Below are 24,345 nucleotides of genomic sequence, written 5' to 3'. Positions count from 1 at the left end.
CAGATTCGAAATTCAAATGTAATATTTTTTTATAATTAAGTGTAACAGTATTTATGGCCAGACTAAGTATAGTAGGTATAAGTATAGTTTAAACATTTCAAAACAGAAAAAAATTATTTTGTAAGACAATACGCAATGTCTTATTTCTTAAACACATTTCAAATTTTATTTGATTAAATCGTACTGTTTTCTTATTACAATGCAATTTGTATAATATCGATTACTAGATCCTAACAATATGTATTATTCAAAGTAAATTACATAGTTTACCTACGTATTGTATAAGTTCTAAACAGTTTCATAAAAATCGATATCAACCTTTGAATTAATAGGCTATCGTCTTTATAAAACAACGCCATTCGATTGAACGATGGTGATTGTTTCACCTGACTTGGCATATTTAGTGCCATATACATAATAATTTGCATATTTATTTATTATCCTTAAAAAGACATACGACAGTCTATTTTATTTGACAGTTTATTTGTCTTTCAGCATCTTAATCGTGCAGTTTTATGATGCCATTTTTGTGTCTGAAGATGGAGACACAGAGTGATATAGGTTACTTCTAGCCGCGGTAAAACATCTCATTCCCAAGGTATCATCCATTCCTGAGTCAGTCAGCCGTGGTCGGAAATCTAGTATTGTATAAAATTCATTTGGGGTTTAGTACGAAAAAGTTACTACTTACACAGACGAATAACCGAAGTTATGATTTTTTGAAGCTTTCTGTTTTTATGAATAAAAGTATAAATTTTTTGCTAAATCAGACATTGTTGAACATAATTATCACTAGGTTTAAGGAATACAAACTTTCGCGTTTATAATAAAAGAAGGTTATAACAATATACATGTATACCTATAGACATTCTAAACGTCTTTAGTTAAGGCCTCACATTGGTTCAATAGGATGGAATATTCAAAAATTCCTTTGATTTGATCACTTTATATTACAGAATGATACAACAACGCCACCTACATGCGAACGTCACAAAAGATATCGTACTGAGTGAATTTATTATATGTCTTTCTTATATAAATGAAAGATATGTATGATTATCATTCACTACCTCTATAATTAATGATGATGACATTATAAATACTTTCACAAGTTTAAACATCATAACCCCATATATGTTGCACAAAGTATATTTGTTTATATTTTTTTAAAAAATTAGTAACAAAATCAACTGGATCATCAAGTTAAAAGCATTTTAATTGAAATTAGTACGAAAAAATAATCAATTACATTGCTTGAACTAAAATGTTGTTGAAGCGGTCGGCGCCTCAAGCGTTTAACTTGTTTCGTGCTGTAGTTGGTGTTTACCCGCTCTTAATTCACCCAAAATGTTTAAATAGAACCTCGTTTGCACGCCAAGTAAATCAATAAATTTAATTAAATACTGGCCGCAGTACATGTTGGCTAGTTTTATTTTTCTTCGTTTTTTTTTTAACTGTTTTATGTTTATGTTTGTGGCCAGTGCGTTTGTATGATTTCTTAAAAAGAAATAGACTTGTTCTTAATTCATAATATTTCGGATGAATATAATTATGTCGGAAATACGTAATTAGAAGTTTACGGAAGATATTGAAATGAGATAGAATATGAATACTCTCATGTCAATCTTGACAGAACATTCACATCAATCCAGTTATACATATAATAATAATGTACTAAAATATACACGTTCGTACGTTCTGTTGCCTAGAATACAAAGAGGAATGATTATAATATGATCATATGCTGTTTAAAATTTAAAAGCTAGTGTGAGATAACGTAACCCGTACAATCGAAATAATTTAGAAAATACATATTCATATCTTTTATCTTAGTATCTGTTACTAATTGCACGAAATGTACCCTTTTAAGTCACCTAGTTATTTATTTTATTTTATCCCTTAACTCTTATAACAGAAAAAAACTATAATATAGTTTCACGACTCAGCTTATGCATAACAATAAAAAAGAAAACTTCTTCAAAAACAAAATAGTAAATGCCTTCCCAATGCTATCACCACATTCCGGGATTACGATTAGATTGTTATATTATAAACTACAAAAGACGAAGATATTATTATATTATAAAGAATCATCAAAATCAATTCTTAAACGACGAAGCTATTCACAAAAATAAAAATATATTAACCGTTGAATTGAGCAACATTCTCTTTTTCGATGTAGGCTAATAAAGAGGGTTCTTATAGAGTGAATATCTGAGCGTTCATATATGTATACATACATACATTAGTAAGTAACTATAGGTACTGACTATTTAGTCAAATCAGAGCACATGTATGCACATAGGCTATTGACTATTCATACTATGCAAATACATTGATCCTTTCGCTCAATACGTAGGTATTTATGTATTCATGGATAATTTACTTTACCTGAAAAGCTCTACATACTGAGTATACATTAGGCAATGAGTTGTACTTGATGGCAACCGTCAATTGATTTTGTGAAATATGATTGGCTTAGAATTCGAAAGTATTCTATTGATTGGCACATAATTTTTTATGTGCCAATCAATAGAATACTGGCTTTTGTATATAATTTAAGAGGATGCACTATGATCTTTGTGAGTGAATATAAGAAGCATGGCTGGTCCGTATTTGCACAGATAAGGCCTGCAGAGGTGGAGGCAGAAACGCGTGTTTAAACAAGCCGCCACCGGAGGCAGATTCTCCCCTATGTTCCATGATTGTTGCTGCCTAATATTAGATGTATAGAGATTGGTCTTGTATTGTGTAACACAAACAATATTTGGTTAATCAAACTGTTGGTTTAACGTTCTAATTGGATGAATGTTTGCTTTCGCTCGGACTGATTTAACTGGCTCGCCTAAAGGAGTTTATAGATACTTGAGTGCGTGTCATAGTAGTTCTATATCTTTATTGTGTTTTCCAATCATTCATATACATATATCGATAATGTGTCTGAAATATAAATGTAATAATTTTCGTAAAATTATACTATATTCCTAAATATTTATTAAATTTTGAATGATAATTAATTGAAAACAATATATTGTTATATTTATACGAATACTGTCTTCATACCAAATTTCATCTAATTCGATTCAGTGAGTTTATACCTGAAGAAGAGACACAGACGTACAGGTGTTAAATTTAATAATATATATCACTTATTTTTTATTTTCTCATCATTTAAAGCTCAAAACAAACCTTACCTGAACTACGACAAACATATCAATCAAAATCAGCTTAATCGGCCTCTCCATTCTCAAATTTAAGCAAGACAAAGGAACAGCAATAGATTCATGTATACAGAATAAATATATAAATTGGATAATGTAAAACGCGGTAGTTACACGACCCTAATGATTTTTTTGTTTGTAGGATTAACTTCCTATTACGCACAAACTTGAAAAAACAATTTGAACAGAGCCGAGGCGAGCAATCGTATCTTATATAATTTTCAATATTTGAACTTTATTCGAATTTTTAAAAGTTTCTTACCAACTCAAATAAAATATTGCTTTCACAGATTTAACGTTCTCTTAAATAAAAAGGTATATTAAATATTTCCAATCTTAAAAAGAAATTGAGATTACACTGACCGACTAAACGGTATAGCTACCTGGTACAATATCGGAACACTCACGGCGGGCTATAAATAAATCAATTCAAACCGCGTGGGGTGTCCATGTAGCCTGGGGAACCCTAAATTTCGCTAGGGTGTCACTAAATCACCGTTATTGTTAAATGTAGTGTCCGAAGAAATACTGTTACCCGCACCTACATACATCATCAAATAAACGTTGTTAATAATTTTTGGTTTAAGTACCCTCTTATTGTGAACACCGTACGGTCCATCTTCGTTTTGGGTGTCGAAATTTAATTGAAGCAAATAATTTGTTGCTTGATAATTTATAGGAGATCTAATCTTAGGAAGAAATATCTTAAAGAAGAAAAATCTTAGCAAGCTCGTTTTTATTGGCCATTCATATCACTCATTATCTCTGGCAAGCAATGGGCTAGGTAAACGTTGACTGAATTGTAAACTAATTTGATATAATAATAGGGAAACCAAGCTAATACAGTTGGCGGAAGTGGAAACAATCTTACAAAGCTAACTCGAAGACAAAGGAGGTAGCGGACGGGGCGAACAATGCCTCGCTCCGTGAGGTACTACCTACTCTGATGAGGCTGCCTACAGAGATTTTCCTTATAAACTGAGATATGCGACGAAATCTCTAGCCAACAGATTTCTTACGAGGTCCTAGCTAATCTAAATTATATTATTAAATTTGTAAGTAAATTAAAAAAAACATCGATGCCTATAATAGCAAAAAAATAACATAATTTTACACGAATTGTGTCGTTTTTTGACGAAAATCGCAATTAATAACATTATACATATATACTAAACAATCTTAAAGAAGTGTAAGAATATACCAAAGCAAACCCTTGTGGCATAAAAGAATTTACTTAGATAAGACTGCCTAGCAAGTAGGTAGGATTAGTAATTAGTGTAATTACAAGGTAATAGTGGGTTATAATGAAAATGGAATATTATATATTATATATGATCCAAGGCAACTGAATAAAAATCACTAAATATGCTTAATCTACATAATTCATTAATTGATATAGATACTCGTATAGAATTTGAGTAAATTATTACACACTATGACCGCCTTTATATTATACTAGCAGTGCCAAAATCTCACTCAAACCCTCGGACAAAATGAGTTATTTCAAAAGCTTCTAACACATAAACTACATCACTACCAACCTACATCAAATCCCTTCAGTTCTTGCGTAAAAGAGTATTACTACTTGTAGTTATTATTCTGTGGTCTGTCACTCATTCTTACTTTTGCGTTGCTTGATAAATATACAAAAGTTGAATGAAATCTGACCGATTAAAGTGGATCAAAATCAACTCTAAATAAGGCATACAAACATACAGGCGAACCTTAAATGCATGATAAAAATCTAGATTTTTAGAATATATTATGTATAGTCTAAAGTGCATCAAGAAGTTACAATACAAGAGGTAAGTGTATTCCGACAAAATTTCCAGTTTGACATTTTGCTTATATTTTACGTACAACGTTAGACGTATTTAACAAGGCACGTGATGGTCACTGATGGACAGTTCTACATAGGAAAGAAAATACCAAATATTATAGGAAACGTAACAATCGACAAAGGAAAAATAAAATATACACTATGAAATAAATGTACATAGGTACTTATAATTTTTATATAGATGTTCATCTCTCGCCAATTCAGGTTGAAAAGTAATTAACCATTCCCCTTCAATTTAACCTCGTAAAAACTTCGATAAAGCAGCAAAAGTATTCCCACACGGAGACGAATTTTATTGCGTGAGAAGTAAAAAAATTAAAAATTACCGTCTTTTTACGACACTTGAAAGCAACTTAGAGAGTTTTCCCCCGTCTTCGGTTTCATTAGAGCGTCCCCAGCTAATTAATTTTTTTAAGTCCAAATTAAACAAGACTCGAATAATGTCCATTCGTGCGAAAATTGAGAAATTTATTCGCTATTTTATTAACTGAAAAGGTATTAAAAAAAATTGATATATTTTGGAAGGGTAAAAATTGCGTTAACTCAATTATTTTTCTCCGTAAAGATATTTTCCACGTCATTTTATTACTGCAAACTTACAACAGCTGTTGTCGTAAATTTGTCGTTTAATAAATATAAATTTAACTACTATTAACAAATATATTTGTAATAATTACTTAGTTTATATGTAATTAGTGAGGTTAATATCATTGGGTTGAATATTTTTATAAAAAAACCTAGTTTAATCGGCTTAAGTATTGAAGGTTCATAGACTTAATTTAGAGTTATTTGTAATCTAAAAAATATGTACTCTAATCACCAGTACGTTCGTAGTAATTTAATTGTAGCTGATCTATAAGGACTTGTATAAATATGTGTTGGAGAACTTCGAGACACGAGAGTTCGACAGTGTGGTGGATTATGGCCTGAACCCTCAAAGGAGGCCTGTGTTCCAGCAGTATAATATATAGAACATGTCCCATACATGATGATGATGATGATGATGGTGAACTTCGAGACTATATGCTTTTTTATAATGAGGAAAACATATTTTTAAGTACAGTGGAACTACCTCATAAAACAAGCACCTTTATTTTTACATAGATTTGCTAGAAATTTATTTTCATATAAAAATATGGATAACTGCTTAATATGGCAGTATTATGGGTAACAATCAGATGGTTGACTTTTTTTATCGAGTCTTTTTTTGTTTTCGACTATATAGATATGTAGTTTATTTTAAATAGACAAAATAAAGTATATTAAAGTCATTATGTTATGCATTAATTAAATATAAGACGAAAAAATAGGAACATAAAAGTTAGCTAAAACCAGTGCAACAGAAAAGGCATTCAAATTTATTTCGGTATAGGCTTAATTCGTTCTGGGATGTAGTTTGCTACGAAACTAATTAAGGAAACTTTTCGGATTATCCCAGTTTTTCCAGTCGAAACGACCAACGCGTGATGAAATCACTCTCCCCTTTTTATATTCATGGAACGGGTGGTTGAGAGGGCGTTCAACACCGCCGTTGTGGGTCTCAGTACGGTGGTCATTCCGGCGACTTTTTCGGTCATTTATTTAGTTTTAGTTGATCGTCGTATTTCGAAAACCCAAGCCCTCCGACAGTGAGATATTCACCAATTTCCTCGCTGTAAATTCGTTTGGTTAACAACTACATAATGTGTTGCAAGAAGAATTGCTTTGCGGCGAGGTACGTGGAATCTCTCGCGTCCTGCTAACTTTGTTATAGGTAATTGCTTTACTTTGATTATATCATCGTAATAGTGTAAAGTGATTTGTAAAGTTAACCCTTATTAAAAAGATTATTAATTATGTTTTAGATATAACTAGCTTTTCGCGGTCGCAGAAAAGATAGGCACTGGGTTTTCCTCCCATGTTCCCTTTCCCGTGGGATCTCGATTAAAACTATCCTATGTCCGTCTCCTAGTTCTAAGCTACCTCTGCACAAATTTCCATCCAAATCGGTTAATTCGTTCTTGAGTTATAAATAGTGTAACTAACACCACTTTCTTTTATATATATAGATTAAAGTTACGCACAACATTAACATAATATTGTTTTATATAATTTAAAACAATACACTGTGAATGTAGCCTATGTGATTCAGATAATGTGTTGTATCTAAAGTGAATTGTGCATGAGGTTAATAAAGAGTTTTTCATATGTAAATATCAGTAATATGGCAAGAGAGAGATATGTAAAGCGCGTTACTTTTCAAAAAACAAAACAAAATTCAGTAGAATGTTTGCCATAAATTGTGCGGCTCACGGGAGTTGTAGCGTTTGCACACCAGCCGAGTAGTGTGTCCATATTTTAAACTTATGCCCATTTTGTCGCAGCTCAATTTTCAGCACTCAATTTTTAGATAATTTGTTCAGAACTATGTTGGTATTTATAAATACCGGTGTGTAATGTATACTATATTATCCAATGTTCCTGCTTCGTACAAAGTTTGATTATTATGTAAAGTAAGCTTTGATATTTTGTTTTCATTTATCATTTCCAGAATTAGTTTACCAATAGGCAAAAAACGTCACGTTTGCCTTTAGCCAATATTTTATATTATGATATCTTATTTGGAGTTTATTTAAGTTATACAATCAAACAAGATTAACAAATATTCATCAATGTAGCCCTTTTACAACATTAATGCATTATATATATTTAGATATTTAGATGTGGTAGTCGAGCACGCTTCGGCACGAATTGGGCCAGCTCGCACTGGGGAAGTACCACACCCCCACACAAGACCGGCGTGAAATAGCATTCTGCTGTGTTTCGTTCGGTGAGTGGGGGAGCCCGAGGCCTATATCCTTTTCCTTCCCTTCCCAGTCCTTTCCTTTATTCCTCTCGCCAATCCTTTCTTATATATATATATATATTATATATATATATATATATATATATATATATATATATATAATATTGATTCTATTAAATGAAGTTGATAAGAGACTAAAATTAAGATTTAGTCAAAGTAAACTATGTTTTATTCCCTAAAAGGATAATAACTAAGAACCACTACAGCTAGGTGTGGTCACACCTTTCCTAAGAAACTTCACCCTTTTGTGAACGCACACATACGCACGGGGCGCTTAGACCGGCAGCCAGAGCTCGACTATTTTCACATTGAAAGCACATTGTTATTGCTACCGCTATTCGCTACAGCTTGATTTCCCGCGTGGTAACGCCTTATATCTGCCAACCATTAAGGGTTTTCCTGCCTTCTATGTAAAACGTAATCGACACATTGTTAACGTTTCTATTTTTCTCCATTGTGTAAATATTGTAAAGATATTTAAAAATGCATGTACTAGTTTAAAGCAGTATTAAACGATATAAAAACATGTTTAATTTTTAGTTTTATAGCATTGAAATGCTTTATAAATGAGAAATTTTGAAAGAATAGAAAAAATTTGATCACGAGGCAGGATTCGAACCTGCGTATCTTGCCTAACCATAGCCAACGCCTAGCCTCTCGGCCACCCGTAATATAGATAAATAAAGATATAAAAACATGGACATTAAAAAAGCAATTGTTTTAATTGGTGCATAAATATGCAAAAATGATGATTGATATATTGATTCATTTTAAATACCAATTGTTAACAAAATGATGAAAATTTATTGCGTATTTCTATAGACTAATGTTTTATTAAAGAAATATTTATAGGTACAATGTTATTATTTTGAGGCAATGATTCACAATTTCGGTATATCCTACTATATTATTTATTCATTTTTATTATCATTATTCAATCACACTCTCGAACGATTGATGTAGTCATACATTATACTAGCTGGTGCCCGCCACTTCGTTCGACTGAAATTTGAACGTGAACAAACTGGAGACTTTCAATAAAATTTTGTTTAATGAATAGATATAATACTTTTCTTCTTGAATTTTAGACAGATTCAATGATTTCAATATAAAATATTCTTGATTATTAAGTCGACCGAAAATGCTCATCAGACTAAAAACTTTTGCTAAGACATCATTTCTATTTATTTTATACATAAAAAAATAATTCACATCCGACCGGTACTTCCGGAGAATAGCGTGTACAAACAAACAGACAAAACTTCTTTAGATTCATGTTCCATTACTGTTTTAAAACCCCCTTCCTTTATTATTTAATTAATATCTTCAATTAAGAGACACAGTTTTGTATTGTTTTATTATATGCAGTAGATATGAATTTTAAATTGAACATAAAGTTTTATTATATAGAATGCATAGATATTATTTGAAACGATTCATTCTCTTTTACTGATAGAACGCGTTATCCCTAATTAGAATTAGTTATATCGTATTACTTCTAGCTAGAGAAAATGCGATCTAACGGGGAATGAAAATAACATATACATAAACAAAATGAAATTGTTTACCATTTTAAATAATGTCTGTATTATGGGCATTATTCCAAAACGCAATTACCCATATCTAATATAAAAATATCAAAAAGACCGAGGCAATACCTAATACTATTAATGCATGTAAAAATGTTTGAAATAAAACAAAGTTTAAATGGCATATTAATAATTGTATTACAAATAAATAATCTCTAATAGACACAAACCCTTGTGAAACGCAAATGATGTCACAAAAATTGATCTCTTCATTATTCTAACATTCATCCATTTATTTCTTTGGCGAAACTTGTGTAGGAATAATTTTGATCCAAATTATAAAAAAGTATATATATTATAAAAGATCTTAATCTATTTAAACATTTTTTACTAAATGTAGATATTTATAAGTATTTACAATGTACCAGTTAAGTATGGCACACAAGGCATATTGTTATTCCCTCTATAAGTACATATTAATTGCATATATCTTAATATTACTGTATCCTTTGACGATCATATGGCTAAGTACCTACAAAATGTTGAAATTTAAGATCGAGCGAAATGCAACTCTATACTGAACTAAATAAGTATTAGAGATACAGGCACATAAATTATTGGTTTGTTTCTTTATTTTGTTGTAAAACTTGTGTGTCATATTGTATCATATATATTTATAAATCTAACAACTGCAGTTGTTTTATCATTATTTAAAAATGTCTAATAGTTATAAAAGTAAATGCATTCTCAGTAATCAATGTACTTACATCTAAAAACGATAAGCGTTAAGAAGTCCATTCCATTACAATATTATATCCTTAACACACAAAAAATTAATATTAAAAAAATATTTTATCAGACACATTATGACGACATGTAAAATGCTTTATAAATATTATTGTAAACAGATTAAAGCTGACCAGAACATCGATCGATTCTAGCGTCTGAGGCTTTATAAAGTGTGTTGAGTTTAAGTACAAACATGGAGATGTATCTTGAATAACGTAACGTAAACATAATTGTATGAAACTTTTATCCGAGAATCGTGTATATTCATTTTTGTATCGTTTATTTATGTATTATAACAAAGTTAATAATAATCCATTAAAAATAATCCAACAAACGAATGTTTCATTTCAACAATTTTATAGTTTAGAGGGTGTATTTAAACGTGAAATAATATGTTTTTATCTGTAATTCACCGGCCTACTCGGACCTTCAGTAGGTTCCAGGACGATTCTCTTGAAGCAACCATCTGGTAGTTGGTTCAATATGTCTTTGATGTTGTTCACTTCCCCACGAAGGAGATCATGTTCATCTTCATACTGCTTGATCCACCTGATCCCAAAAAGTTAATAAGTAAATAAATAATACTTTAAAACACATAGTAACAAAACAATAAATAGCACAGATAAATATGAGATAGGAGAAAAATATTTTAACAAACTAAAACTGTGATAATTACCTTTGATGATTATTCTTGGCTTCGACCAATGTTTTTATTTTACCATCAAGATCTTGTTCTTTGAGGGCTCGTTCGGCGTTATCGAGGCTTTCCTCTGTAAATACCAAAAAAATATATGACATTCCGACGCGTACGAAGCTAATATTTAATATAAATTTAGTTACTTAACGAACTGAGAAAATAAACAAAGCACTTTATTTATTTAAGTTTCACTGTGTATTTTTATACTCTAATTACATTTTGTATTGTGTCAAAATATATAAAAATGTACAGTGGACAATAATTATTTATTCTGTTGCCACAGCAAGTGTACTCACGTAATCTATCAAGCGCCTCGTCGTCCAGTGTTGGTAAATTTTGCAATTCATCCATTATTACTTTAAGATCTTCTAGTCCTTTAGTGACTTGCTTTTCAGCCTCTCTCGCATCCGTATTTGCTTGTCCAACCTTAATAAATAAATAAATATCAAAATGTGTACGGTGGTCTACGCAAACAATGAACGTTTTGTACTAAATTGTTAAAATTATTGTATTGTAGTCTTTTCCAAAAAGTAATATAGGGCTCCTCGCGATTGTGTAAAAATATTAAAACAGTCTTGTCATTATACCAGCTAAAAGTTTTTTTGGTCAGTTTTTGAAATTTTGCAAAAGGAAATCACATTATAACCAAGTAAAGACAAATTCAACAAATGAAAAGTTGTTAAAATCTATTTAGCCGCACTTGATTTATAAAGTGTAGATACGTAATGTGCAATACCAGTGTAATAATTATAACCGTAAAAAATATCGTATATCATACATTTATAAACAATGTATTTTTTTTAAGCCAAGAAATACCTTCATCTTCGCGTCCTTAGTGAGTTGCATATTATCTTTCGCCTGCTTTTCTAAGTCTTCTATTTGTTGAGCCGTTCCTTTTACCCGTGCTTGAATAAAATAAAAACGTTGTGAGCGTCGAAAATATTCCATCAGCCGTCATTTTTGTGATTGGTTTAAAAATAAATAATAAGAAAGTGGAGTGACTAGTTATATTTTGTAAATCTAAAATATTCAATATTTTATTAAAATTCTGCGTATACTTACTGGACAGTTTCTCGGCTTCATCCCTCAATTTACCAGCTTCAGTGCGAGATGCCGACGCTTTCTTTCTAATTTCATGAGCTGCCTTTAAATAAAATAAAAAAAATTAGATAATGTATTGAACTATGTGTCATATTGAAACAACATTAAGAGTGATAATTGTATGTCCTTATGTTTACCTCTGATGCCTTATCAGCATATTCTTTTTGAGCTTGTTGTGCCAAGTCTCTCGCTTCTTTGGCTTTGTCGCTGGCGATGTTCAATTCTTCAGTTATGCTTGAAATGCTTTCTTCAGCAGCGGCTACTTTGGATTGAACCTCCGGAACATCCAATGCAGCCTGTTCGGCAAGTTGACGAGATTCTGTTACTTGGTCGCTGAATTCTGCAATTTTTTACTATTGTTTACTATACATATCTACGTCATCTCCTTAATTGTAGGTTTATTAAAAAACAAAATTCATATTAATTTATATAGATGAAAATAGGACATTTGAAACATTTACGCCACCTTTCAATGTTTGATATATTTCATTAGCGTCTTTCAATGTTGCTTTTGTTAGCTCAACATCATTTTTCGCTTGAGCTTGTAATTCATCCAATCTAGCAAGCAGATCATTTAATTCGTCCTGTCGATTTTGACCTTGATCTAAGAGACTCCTGCCCTGATTTACTGCATTAACTATAGCCCGAAGGGTTTCTTCATTATTTGCTATTAGTTGGTCTAATTCTGCTGATTTTTCATCGATCTAAAATAGGGAACTTTTATTATATTTAATTGTACATAATGTATATCTATTTTGGGTATTGATATTCTAGTTAACATAACAATTTTGAAAGCCAAAAACACGTGAAACATATGAGTCGTCCTTATGAGAATACTCACAGTTTTATTCATTTCTTGTGAGTCGTGATGCAATTTACTAAGTTTTATATCTGGTAATAAAGTGGTGTTGACTTCAGCATATAGACCTAGAGCTTCCTCGTATACAGTTCTCGCTCGCTTCAGAGCTTGGTCTGCGAGTTCAGACAAGCTACTTAATTTTCCAGCTGCCGCATTTAATTCATTCGCCAACATTTGCACTTCATTGCTGAAAATAATAGGTTAAATAAGTATATATTTTTACCTTGCAATTAATTGTTATTGAATAAAACTGCTAACCTTATATTTGCTTGTTTAGTAATGCCATCTTTTGCAATTTGATTAGCCGCTATGGAAGTGTTGAACGCCTTCTCAGCTATATCTCTGATATTCTTTGCCTCATTTTCCAATTTCTCTGCAAGGAGCCTGGATTCTTTCGCAAGTGCAGACATATCAACCGACTGTTTACCAAATTGATCTGATCTATTTCGTGCCTTAGCTAATGCAGCTGCACCTTCACCGTCAAGATATTCCAAAGCACTCTAAAGAATATAAATAGAACAATTAAAAAAAGGAATAAGATGCAATGAACGCTATACATGGAATATAATAAGGCTCACATTGATTTCTTTCTGTGCTGCTTCAATTGTATCTTCAGCTTTCGATACGTTGCCTTTACTTCTTTCAACAGATTCATTCCCTTCGTAACTTTCGTCTTCAATTTTGTAAAGCATATTTCTGAAATAAATAAAATGGATCGTAAATTTCTAAACCATAAGAACATTAATGTTTTTATGAAATATATATATTTGTTTGTTTTTATGAAATATATATCTTTGTTTCATTTCATATACCTAACATCTGAGAGTCGATCTGCAAGCTCCGCCAAATTATTAGTGAGACTTGTACCAGGGCCATTTCCAAGTTGATCTCGAGCTTCCTGCACTAATCTATCGATTTCTTGTCTCACACGTTGCAGCTCATTATCAAAATCAGCATTTTCAACAACCGTTGGCGCTTTCGAAATTTTCGCTAATATCTAAAATTTATTTGTGAATTGTTAACAAAATCCCACAACTTTCACTTATATAAATACGAGAATCTATTCCAAAAAATTTACTCACGTCGTCCAATTCCTTAAGTTGCTGCCTGTGTTGATTGACGGCGTCTTGAACAAGATTATAGCATGGAGGACAATCTTCGCATCCCTGACCGTCTGCACGTCGCTTTTTGTTTTCCATGCATCTTTATTTAAATTCAAATTTATATAAGTTGAACTGAATTTTTTCACTGGGCGTAGTGGGTGAATTCGTATGTATGTACAATATCGGAAATCTATTGCTGAAATTAGTTACCAGGCCGATTTTGATGGAAACTAAAATTGCATCATTAGTTTTTTGAGAAATCAATATATTAAGCCAAGAATTAAACCCGTTGATTTTGAAAGTAAAAGTCCTATATTGTTACATTGATGGTGTTTCTAATACAGGGAACATGATGGTATATCGATGACTATTGATTATTATGTTCAAATGTTGAATGAATTATTTCAAGAAATAAATAATAATTGGCCAATAATCGACTATAACCGAATATTGTTTCAACAAGATACTGATCCAGCACAAAGTAGCAGAGTTATGAAATAATAAGTTATAAATGATAAATCAATTTGGACCCAATTTTATTGGTAAAAATCGACCATTTTGGCCAACTAAATCACCAAATTGGTACCGTATACTCTGGGGCTACGTGATAGACCAGATCTGCAGATAAACGAATGATAGTTTGATTATTTACAATCCTCATATTATTTTAATTCGGCTAAATAATATTGTTATTAAATCTTTTAGACGCCTGTCTAGCTACATCTAATATATAAAATTCTCGTGTCACAGTTTTCGTTGCCATACTCCTCCGAAACGGCTTGACCGATTTTGATGAAATTTTTTGTGCTTATCCGGTATCCATGAGAATCGGCCAACATCTATTTTTCATACCCCTAAACGATAAGAGTAAGGCAGAACAGCGTTTGCCGGGTGCAGCTAGTATTTCATAAAATTGCCGTCAATTTGAATAGTTAACGTTTTAACTTGGTCGGGTACGCAAACAATAAACAAACATGTTGTTAAGAATGAGTTTCTCTAAGGTTGCCTATGTTATTACTTCTTCGAAGTTGTTCATTATACATCATCAACACAACTATCTATTGGTTTAATATGAAAGGGTGTGTGTTTCATCTTTTAAAAATCAACGATTCGTGGTTAAGAATATTGAATACTCATAAGTCATTAACGACGCCGTTTTTCGATATTCCTTATAATTTCGGATTTCCCCCACCGCGCCCCGTTAAAAAATTCACTCTGTATACTCAAGTCGTCTGCAGTTCTGACTTGAAAAAAAAAGTAATTTAAAATGAGAATGCTCACCTGTCACAGCGGCGCCCTTCAACGTTCTCTTGGCAGGAACATTGGCCGAACTTATCACACTGATAGTCCGTTGATCCCCACTCATCACAATCACAGTCACGGCAGCCCTCTATCGAGAACCCGTAGTGATACGCACGGCAGCGATCGCAGTGAATGCTAATTAGAAATAAATTTTCTTTATATAATACGATTAGTCATATTAACAATAATTTTTATCACTTAATAAATATATTTACCCATCAATACCCGGTTTACAGTAACATTGTCCAGTTACGGGATGGCATGATGCGTTGTAAGAACCTTCTAGATTGCAATCACAGGCCTTACATCCTTCACCAGAATTAATGTTGTAATAGCCATCCTACAATAATGAAAAAAACACACGTTATCATTATGCACTGTACTAATAATTTCGATATATTTTAAAGCACAAAACGTTGTACTCATAACAGCTATTTTAAATTATGCGCCCTCTTTTGTACAATGTGAATACTTCGTGGTATCCCCGTATATAATGCGCCTTATGAGTCAAAACGTTTCGTGTTTACGTTAGTAGTGACACCTATACCTAAATAGCTAAACTAGTATAAGCCATTGCAACATTGCATTGGTCGGCATTATAAATATTATTTCCATTTAAGAAATTTATTTTACTTACCTCACATTTATCGCAATTTCTACCTATTACATGGGATCTACAAGAGCAAAATCCGGTTAAACCATCACACTGTGGAGGACCTTCAGGACTCTCCAAAGTTCCAGCTTCATGACATTCACACGGCTTACAATCGCCTTTTTTCTTCTGATCAAGCGCGTCTCCGTAATAACCTGATTAAATATAAACGGCAACATTATAGTAGTTTGCTTAATTAGATAGAAAAATTATTCAGAATTGAATTGATAAATAGGCACTTACCACTTAAGCATTTGTCACAATGTTCGCCTGCAGTGTTGTAAATACATTTAAGACATTCACCACTGGTTCTATTACAGTTTCCTACTGCATTTGGATCTACATTCCCATTACAAAGACACTCTTCACATTCTTTGGGAGCTCCAAATTGGCCAGTTGGATCACCGAAATGTCCGTCAGCACACACTTCACATCTTGGTCCTAAAAGAGTATATAAGTATTAAAGAATAATAAAATAATAATAAAAATTGTTTTATCTTTGGCTAAAAATGGCTGTTAGTAAACTTCAATCTTACCAGCATATCCATTAGGGCAATCTGTACAAACTATGCTCTGGTCCATCAACTGAATACAGCCACTGTCTCTTGGACAGGGACAAGGCTTACAATCATCAGGCGTACCCGCTATCGCATTCCCATAAAATCCTTTTGCACATAACTCACAGTTACTACCAGTGGTATTATGCTTACAAATACAGAAACCTGAAATATTTAACACATTAAAATATCATCATTTACTATACTATACTCTTATACCGTTAAATTATACTCACCAGTTGCTGTATCACAAATATGAGCGTGACCATTACAATCACATGGAATACAGGTAGAGTAAGGTCCACCATTTGCTGGTTCATGTTTAAAGCCAGGAGCACATTCCTCACAGTAATCTCCAACGTAAGCTTTGGGACATGAACACTTCTCAACCCAATTGGCCGGATCGGAGCCCTTTTCACGTCCTATCTTAGCTGTGTCCAACTTAAAGTTCATGAGATAACCTTGGCCACCTTTATTATATGTTCCTCTTATTTTAATTGCTGTAAGATTTTGCAAAATCGACATGAACTCGAAGTTGGATAGGGTTGGAGTCCAGCCATATTTCGGATCTTCATGCAGTCTAAATTTGTATTCTTGTTCCTATAAGATATAAAAAATAACATGTTACGCGTTCAGAAAAGTTTAATGTTGAAAGAAATATACAGTTCGCTCGTAGTCAATATCAATCGCTGAAGCATAGCATAGAGTATAAAATCGCTTAGCAAATATAATGAAATTTATATACCTTATCTGAGGGCTCCGGATTATTTTGGCCATAAATATTCATTGATATAGAACTGTGAGCACCTTCCAAAATTATATCTTGTGACGAAGGATAACCTCTGTTTTCTCCCAAACGTAGTGTAAATTTAAGATCATGGTTATAAGACAGTCTTTGATCTCCCAGAAACTGATTAGATGCAACGAAATAAACAATTTCTGAACCCAACGAAGAAACGGCTAAAATATACAATAAATTTTAAATAGTATAAATTGTATCGAAACTATAGAGACAATGTGATAATATTACTGTCTACTATGTTTACCTATATTCTGGGTGTTAGCATTAAACTGGAGCTGTGTAGGCTTCCTGTCATTATTTTCCGCAGACCATTTTTCAGAATCTCTGATAAAATGCGCACTTAACTCATGTGCCTGGTATTTAGGGGCTGAGCTACATTGCGAAGAATGTCCAAAACAGAAACAGGGAGTACAACCGAATTCATTGTCCAGATCTAAGTTGAAAAAGCCAGGTTTACACCTATAAACATTACCATTATTATAATATCATATATAATGAGAGTACTCGTGTGATTCCTAATCTTAGTTGTAAATCACTTACTCTCTACATTGTTTTCCTTCTACGTTCTGCTTACATAAGCATATACCAGTAATCGGATCACATTGGGGACTGTTTGCAAAGGACCCAGACTCATTGCAACCACAAGGCTTGCAACCTTGGCTCGTGAAGTCGTAGTGATTTGGTGCGCATACATCACATTTTTCACCGGTAACACCCGGTTTGCATTGACATTTACCTTCCGCGTTACATTGAAGACTACGAGAACCTTTAAAAAAACAATAGATTTTTTTCAAATTCAATTTACAATTTTGTTTTTTTTAATAAGATCAGTCTTTCAGAAAGACAAACATTACGAAAAAAGTAACAAAATTGTGTGAAAAGATGGTAGATACAAATAAAATCGAATTAAATAAGCTACCTATTTACCTGTTGGGTTGCAGTTACAAGGCATACAGATATCTTCAGTTCCTTGGAAATAATTCTCCTTACAACGTTCACAATTAGCACCGTCTCTGTTTTCAGAACAATCTATACAGTGGCCACCATGCCCCGTCCGTTCATACAAATCTTTATCGAAGTAACATTTGTTTGAAAATCCATTGCAATTGCAAGCTGAAAATAACGTAATGCTCAATGTTCTCATTATACCAGAATTGGTAAGTATATTCGCATTCATAAATAACAGTTCTACAACACAAAATTTCTTTATTAAAAATCATAGGGATAATTTTTCGTTATTCATTTTAAGCAGATATTGACCACGTTCATTTTGCATGGTCATACAATTCTCGGTAATTCACTTATATGTCGGAAGTATGTTATAATAGTGGTTAATAGCATTTTAATTTAAATATAGAATAACATAAAAAAATAACATTGTAATAAATTAACGAGAACGGGAGAAAATATCAACTCTGTGTTTAAAGGTTGTATAAGGGGAGTTTGATGCCAAAAATGCAAATGACACATGGATCCTCTAAATTAAACAGGTATAATAGAACATTAAAGTATAATTTTTAACATTATTTGAAGTCATGCATTCTTAATATACCATAATATGACACATAAATAGATTTTAACTGTAACCTAGATACAAAGAAAAAGCAGAAACAAAATTTACAGTGGTCCAAAAATAAAAAACCATAAAAACATTAACTAGTAATTAATAAAAGTTGCATTATACTTTATAATTATAATATAATCTTACCAAATTGAAAAGAGAAAATTATTTATTTATTGCTGACAAACTGAAAAATGAAAATATTTTAAGAGTTCATGGGCTGGCAAAAACACAGCGATTTTTTTATTCGTATACTTGTAACTATATGTAGTCGTAAATATTCGAGGGCGATTCTACGATTATAGCGGTCATTTAATATTTTGAAACCATTTTTATTATATGACTTGTTTTTAATCTTGTAATAGGCCTCAGTTAAGCGATTACTTCTTGAGTGGCGTTCTTCAAAAAATCTTTTGTGTCGTTTTTTGATTTTTTTGTTTATAAAGTCTTTTTCGGTCTACTTCGTGCATTATCCAGGGTGCTCATTTTATCTCGCTTAAATTTAGCAAACCACTATTATAGACCGATATAACATGACCTCTTTAAAATTGAAAGGTGGAAGAAGAAGGCTTGATAAAAGCTATATCCATCTACATGTTTTTTATCAGAACCTTTTATGATAAAATCTATTCGCATTCGCAAACAATCGCATATAAGGAAGAAATTAAGAGGCGCATACCTTTGCATTCATGTACGTTAGTGGGCGATGCACGGCCCCACGGGGCATCGTTGTAGAAGTCCAAACACCTCTCGCACTCTCGTCCAGCTGTATTGTGTTCGCATCTGCAGAGGGAAATTATGTTAATGTATCGTAAACGAACCACTTGCCACGTGTGGTACCTTACCAGTTGTGAGCTGGCCCGATTCGTGCTGAACCGCGCTTGACACCCACATTTCAAATAAAGAATTTCTTAAATATATTTTTAAAATAATTATTATACCATGGCCATATTATAATGGTGTTTTAAACCATAAATACCTGCAGTATCTGGCCCTGCTCCCGTCTGACAATTCATGAGTGTCACAGACCGAAGCGTGGCCGTTACATTTACACCGAGCGCCGACGGCAACATCTGCTATGGCGTACCAGTAGGATTGCAACACTTGCGTGTCACCAAATATCTCGTCTCCAAAAGTATTGAGGCGATCGAGGGAAATTCTTAAATCCGTCGCGGTTACCCATTCCTGAAAAATTAATATATATGACGTAAAATTGTATGAGATATTGAAAACCTCTTACGTTTAGCAAAAGTGGATAGTACCTAATTTTAAAATTATCTTACCTGTAATTCTGGGCTACTATCGAAAGTATAAGCTGATGGTCTTCCTTCAAGGGTCGAGAACAGTACATTTCCACCTGATAGCGGAGAAATGTCGGAATATTCACTGGTACAAAGGGCTCTGGTTTCTGCACCCATCTCAGCGGCGCGTTGTTCCAGGACGCCATATGTGTCACGGCATGATGCACTAAATGTAGAATTATGATTAGTAACAAATTAGTAATTGTATTATTGATTTAAAGAATTGAGTTTATTTCGTTTCAGTTATTTTAAATCACATTATTACACAATTAAAATAGTTAAAAAACTAACCTGAAATATTGATATGGCTCCCAATCCGAATCCTCGCTTGATTTCTTGTAAATAGCAAAACTCTGCGGCCTTGGTGAATAGAACACTATTCTCACGTAAGTGATATCATATGCTTTGCCTAACAAAATAGCATAAAACTGCATATTAGTACCATAGCCACATCAACAAATACAATTATTATCTAATGTTTCATCACGTTATTACTTACCTAAGTGTAAGGTCAAATTCACTTGATTGGGATATTGAATGCCTTCCTTCATAGTTTCTGATTGCCACCACGTAAGGTTATCTTGTTCATAATGTAAATCAGTGAGGTAGTAACTTGAAAACTGGCCAAGTTGACAATAATCACAGGACCTAAAACGTACAAATTATTTAAAAACTGAATGATAATTCTGCAACAGAATATAAATAAGTTCTATATATTCTGCATTTATTACCTAGAGGATGTGCCAGCAGATGTTTGAATGCAATACATCTTGACACCGTTGTCTCCGCAAGTGTTGGTTGCTTCCATTTGAACCATGAAAGCCGCATTTTCGAATTCTGGAATACATCTCTGGAACACGTCATATTGTTTAAGTATTGTGTCAAATAAAATTGATAAAATTAACGCCTATTCATATTTCTATTTATTTCTCATTTAACAAGCATTTTTAATCTATAAGAATACAGAATTGCAAAAAATATTCTTAATCCCTTATGGAATAGCTTAGACGCGGATTATATATTATTTAAGAAATGAGTTTAAAAAATATCCTCCCACATGGATTGAATTAAGACAAACGTAACGTTGTTTAAAGAGTAATTTAATTCTTTGCACATAATCCTCATTCCATATGCTTATGTTACGATGAAGGAATTCTATTTTGGAACACGCCATGTAGTAATTGTTATGATAATTATTGTTTTAGTTATAGCTAGTATAGTATTATGTTCTCTATGTCATACAATAATTTAACATATATACCTATAGTTGGATCGATCATTTGCAATTTGATAATTTGATTTTTTTCTCGCATGATGACAGAAAATAATTACGTAATATATGCGCATACAGAGATTGACAATACGGAAACTGGTTTACCATCTCGTTCCATATGGTAGATTTGCCACCAAAATAGTTTTACTATAAATAGCTGGCGTGTTGCAGGACATTCACATCGTCGCTAGAACGTAGCTAAAGTCTACTCGATAATGATAGGTGATTTTAATTTAGCCAGATAGCTTTATAATCGTTGGAAATATTCCAGGTGATTCTAACAGTATCATTCTTCGCTAAAAGTGTACTTAAACAATTTAAACAATTTAAACAATTTATTTATTAATTCAGCTTGGGTGTGTTGTTACATATACGTGGAACTCTCCTGATAAGTTTAAAAAAAAAAACTTAAATACAATTAAAGTAGAATGTAATCAGTTGGAATTTTATCTAAGGGCTGATTTTCAATATATGGTCATAAAAATCTTATTCATGGCATATCGTATTACAGAATAAATAATAAAATGTGTTCTAATAGCTCGTTATTGACTTTTTACAAGTGACATTTTTTAATTATTGCTTCAACCAAGGTTTGAAAAATACCGTTCCTTTTACCCTTAATAGGATTTCGTTTGAATCAAAGACGGAGAAAAGAGAATAGGAACGCATAGGGACGAGGTAACCGATAAGGAAAATAATAAATATAGTTAAAAAAACTAAAATACAAGCTTTACAGTTAGATCAACTAAGATGTGTCATTTGCATATAGATGAGTAAGGAAATTGTTAAATCCTGGCGATTCTAATCATTATAATAGGATAAACTCATAAAGTTAATAAAGTGAGTAAATGATGGTCACAAATTCTTGAAAAGTGCACAAATTTTGAATCAAGTTATCCGTCTAAAGTGGGTCAACAAAGTTTTAAGGAGTCGGTTACGTATACACACAAGCATACAAGCAAATTTTCAAAGATGAAGCTAATTAAAACGCATTAGTGAGCCATCTATACAAAATTTTAACAGTTACTGAATCACCAATATGAGGGCCACGACCTAACTAGAGTGTGGAATTTATTTTTATCGATACAAAATTTATTGTTTACGTTGTATTTCATCACAATCATATGTCTTAGTTTAGTCTAGATCCCAGACATCAAACTATACATAAAGAGGAAATATTGTCTGTTGTTGTATAAATACTTTTATTATTATAATTTTATACTGGGCCATGATCACAAGGTAGGTTCAATCATTATTCATCAGATGAGGCACTCATCATCTCTCATCTTCTTGTGAAGAGTGTCCTCACTTCTCACTAGCAATGATGGTCCTGTATACGTGTAATTTATTTAAAAAGAACCCGGCATTTGCCAGAAGTTGTCACTATGTTTTGGGTTCCGTCACACCCATCCCATTTGCACAGATAATATAATACTACTAGCTGACACGGCGAAGGTCGGAACGCCATAGTTTATATTTTCTCTAGATTTCTTTACATTTTATTATCTTTTAAACCTTCCCTGGATTATTTACGAATGCATCAATATCAAAATAATCAGAATCCGCCCCGTTATTCTTGAGTTTTAGCGAGACTAACGAACTGAACGATTTATTTTTTTGTATAAGAAGAAGAAGATATAGCAATAATTGGTAGCCATTTTACCTCTGGATACGGTTTTTTACACGGATTTTAAACTTCAAAAAGTTCTTGTATGTGATACCTACGTTATTTGAATATATTTTATAAAAGAAAGATAAAAATTATTACAATTCATATCTATAAAATAAAATTTAAATATAAATAATAAACACATTAAAAAGAGACATGCATATGCAAACTACAACAATATGTATTTCTAAGATATTACTAACAATAGTTTTGTCATATTTAAGACATTTTGGGGTTCCGTACAAACAAGGTTGGCATGGTCATAAATTGGATGGGTGACCATTTTTATGTAATCGCTTACAAGCTTATTTGTACGAAACCCTTAGTGTCGCGAGCCCGACTCGCACTGGAACGTTTTTATACTTAACGAAAACGTTAAAATATTATTTTGCACAATTGTGGGTACTTCACAATTTCCGAGATGCCCATATGTCAGACTTTGATTTAATGATGTTAAACTCAATTTCATTAAAATATTTGATACACACGACGATAAATGAAAGAACAACGGATGCGATGATAAGACGGTTCCGCCGGCCCCTGATAACAAAGCATTAGGGGCCCAGAGTAAACGAACTCTGTATGTATCAATGGACTTACAACATTTATTGTTCTTAACTTCGATAACCTCAAGATAATCTACAGCACCGAATAGCTACTACTATTATTATCATGAACACAATTAAGCACATAATTATACAAATAAATTTATAGCTCTTCTTTACATAGAATAATTCATATGTGATTTCGACTAGTTTTACTCTTTGTGAATTTTTACAAAACATCAGATCAGAGATATATAAGTAACATCTACTCTTACAAACAGGCACAGATTGTATTGGTGTCAGGTAATTTGTAAATTTCGCAATTATCGCAACAACCATGAGAGGTACTTCACTGAATTAACTGCGAAAATTACCACCGTACAATGTCAAAAGGTCGTTAACCGCTTATATCTAATGAATCACAGAAGACATCATAGATTAACAATTAAAGCACAATATCGTAAGACATGGACACGGACGTAAAAGTTTTAAAAGCTCTACATAAAATCATTGCACTCACTTGCGGCTGTCCGTCGTTATTATAGCACGAAGCTAGTTTCTGCGATCCTATCCTGGGTGTGTGGTAGTAATCCTGCGCCGATGTGATCGCCATAAACGTTAGAAAGTGTATATAAATAAAAGTCCGCGCCATCTTGTAGAGCGCGTGGAGCTCGCGTCGACGCGCGTGCTGGCCGACCG

The 24,345-nt window shown here is 32.6% G+C and overlaps 1 protein-coding gene across 1 annotated transcript; it reads right to left on the bottom strand.

Moving 5' to 3' along the window:
- Nucleotides 1-9,612: 9,612 nt before the first annotated feature.
- Nucleotides 9,613-24,345, bottom strand: LOC119835435 (laminin subunit gamma-1). The gene is made up of 29 exons (XM_038360251.1): nucleotides 24,167-24,345; nucleotides 20,891-21,009; nucleotides 20,659-20,807; nucleotides 20,451-20,568; nucleotides 20,142-20,325; nucleotides 19,838-20,043; nucleotides 19,538-19,641; nucleotides 18,225-18,410; nucleotides 17,838-18,063; nucleotides 17,542-17,756; nucleotides 17,241-17,455; nucleotides 16,732-17,095; nucleotides 16,475-16,660; nucleotides 16,182-16,379; nucleotides 15,924-16,093; nucleotides 15,502-15,626; nucleotides 15,266-15,421; nucleotides 13,964-14,084; nucleotides 13,694-13,878; nucleotides 13,460-13,577; nucleotides 13,140-13,381; nucleotides 12,864-13,068; nucleotides 12,489-12,726; nucleotides 12,160-12,362; nucleotides 11,984-12,065; nucleotides 11,738-11,826; nucleotides 11,218-11,347; nucleotides 10,901-10,994; nucleotides 9,613-10,773 (listed from the first exon to the last, which is right to left on the bottom strand). Exons 1-29 carry the CDS (start codon nucleotides 24,296-24,298, stop codon nucleotides 10,623-10,625), a joined length of 4,911 nt encoding a protein of 1,636 aa, XP_038216179.1. The 5' UTR covers nucleotides 24,299-24,345; the 3' UTR covers nucleotides 9,613-10,622.

This window comes from Zerene cesonia, chromosome Z (genome assembly GCF_012273895.1).
Source record: "Zerene cesonia ecotype Mississippi chromosome Z, Zerene_cesonia_1.1, whole genome shotgun sequence".
Lineage (NCBI taxonomy): Eukaryota > Metazoa > Arthropoda > Insecta > Lepidoptera > Pieridae > Zerene > Zerene cesonia.
Note: the sequence above shows the minus strand (reverse complement) of the source record. Positions and strands in the feature narration are given on the sequence as shown.

What these genes read in the sequence shown, in the direction of transcription:
- LOC119835435 (XM_038360251.1), bottom strand. Translation starts at nt 24,298, where the DNA reads ATGGCGCGGACTTTTATTTATATACACTTTCTAACGTTTATGGCGATC. An exon ending in TCTGCTGGCACATCCTCTAG is followed by an intron (nt 20,808 to 20,890) that starts GTAATAAATGCA and finishes TGTACGTTTTAG; the next exon opens with GTCCTGTGATTATTGTCAAC. An exon ending in CGAGGCGCTTGATAGATTAC is followed by an intron (nt 10,995 to 11,217) that starts GTGAGTACACTT and finishes TGGTATTTACAG; the next exon opens with AGGAAAGCCTCGATAACGCC.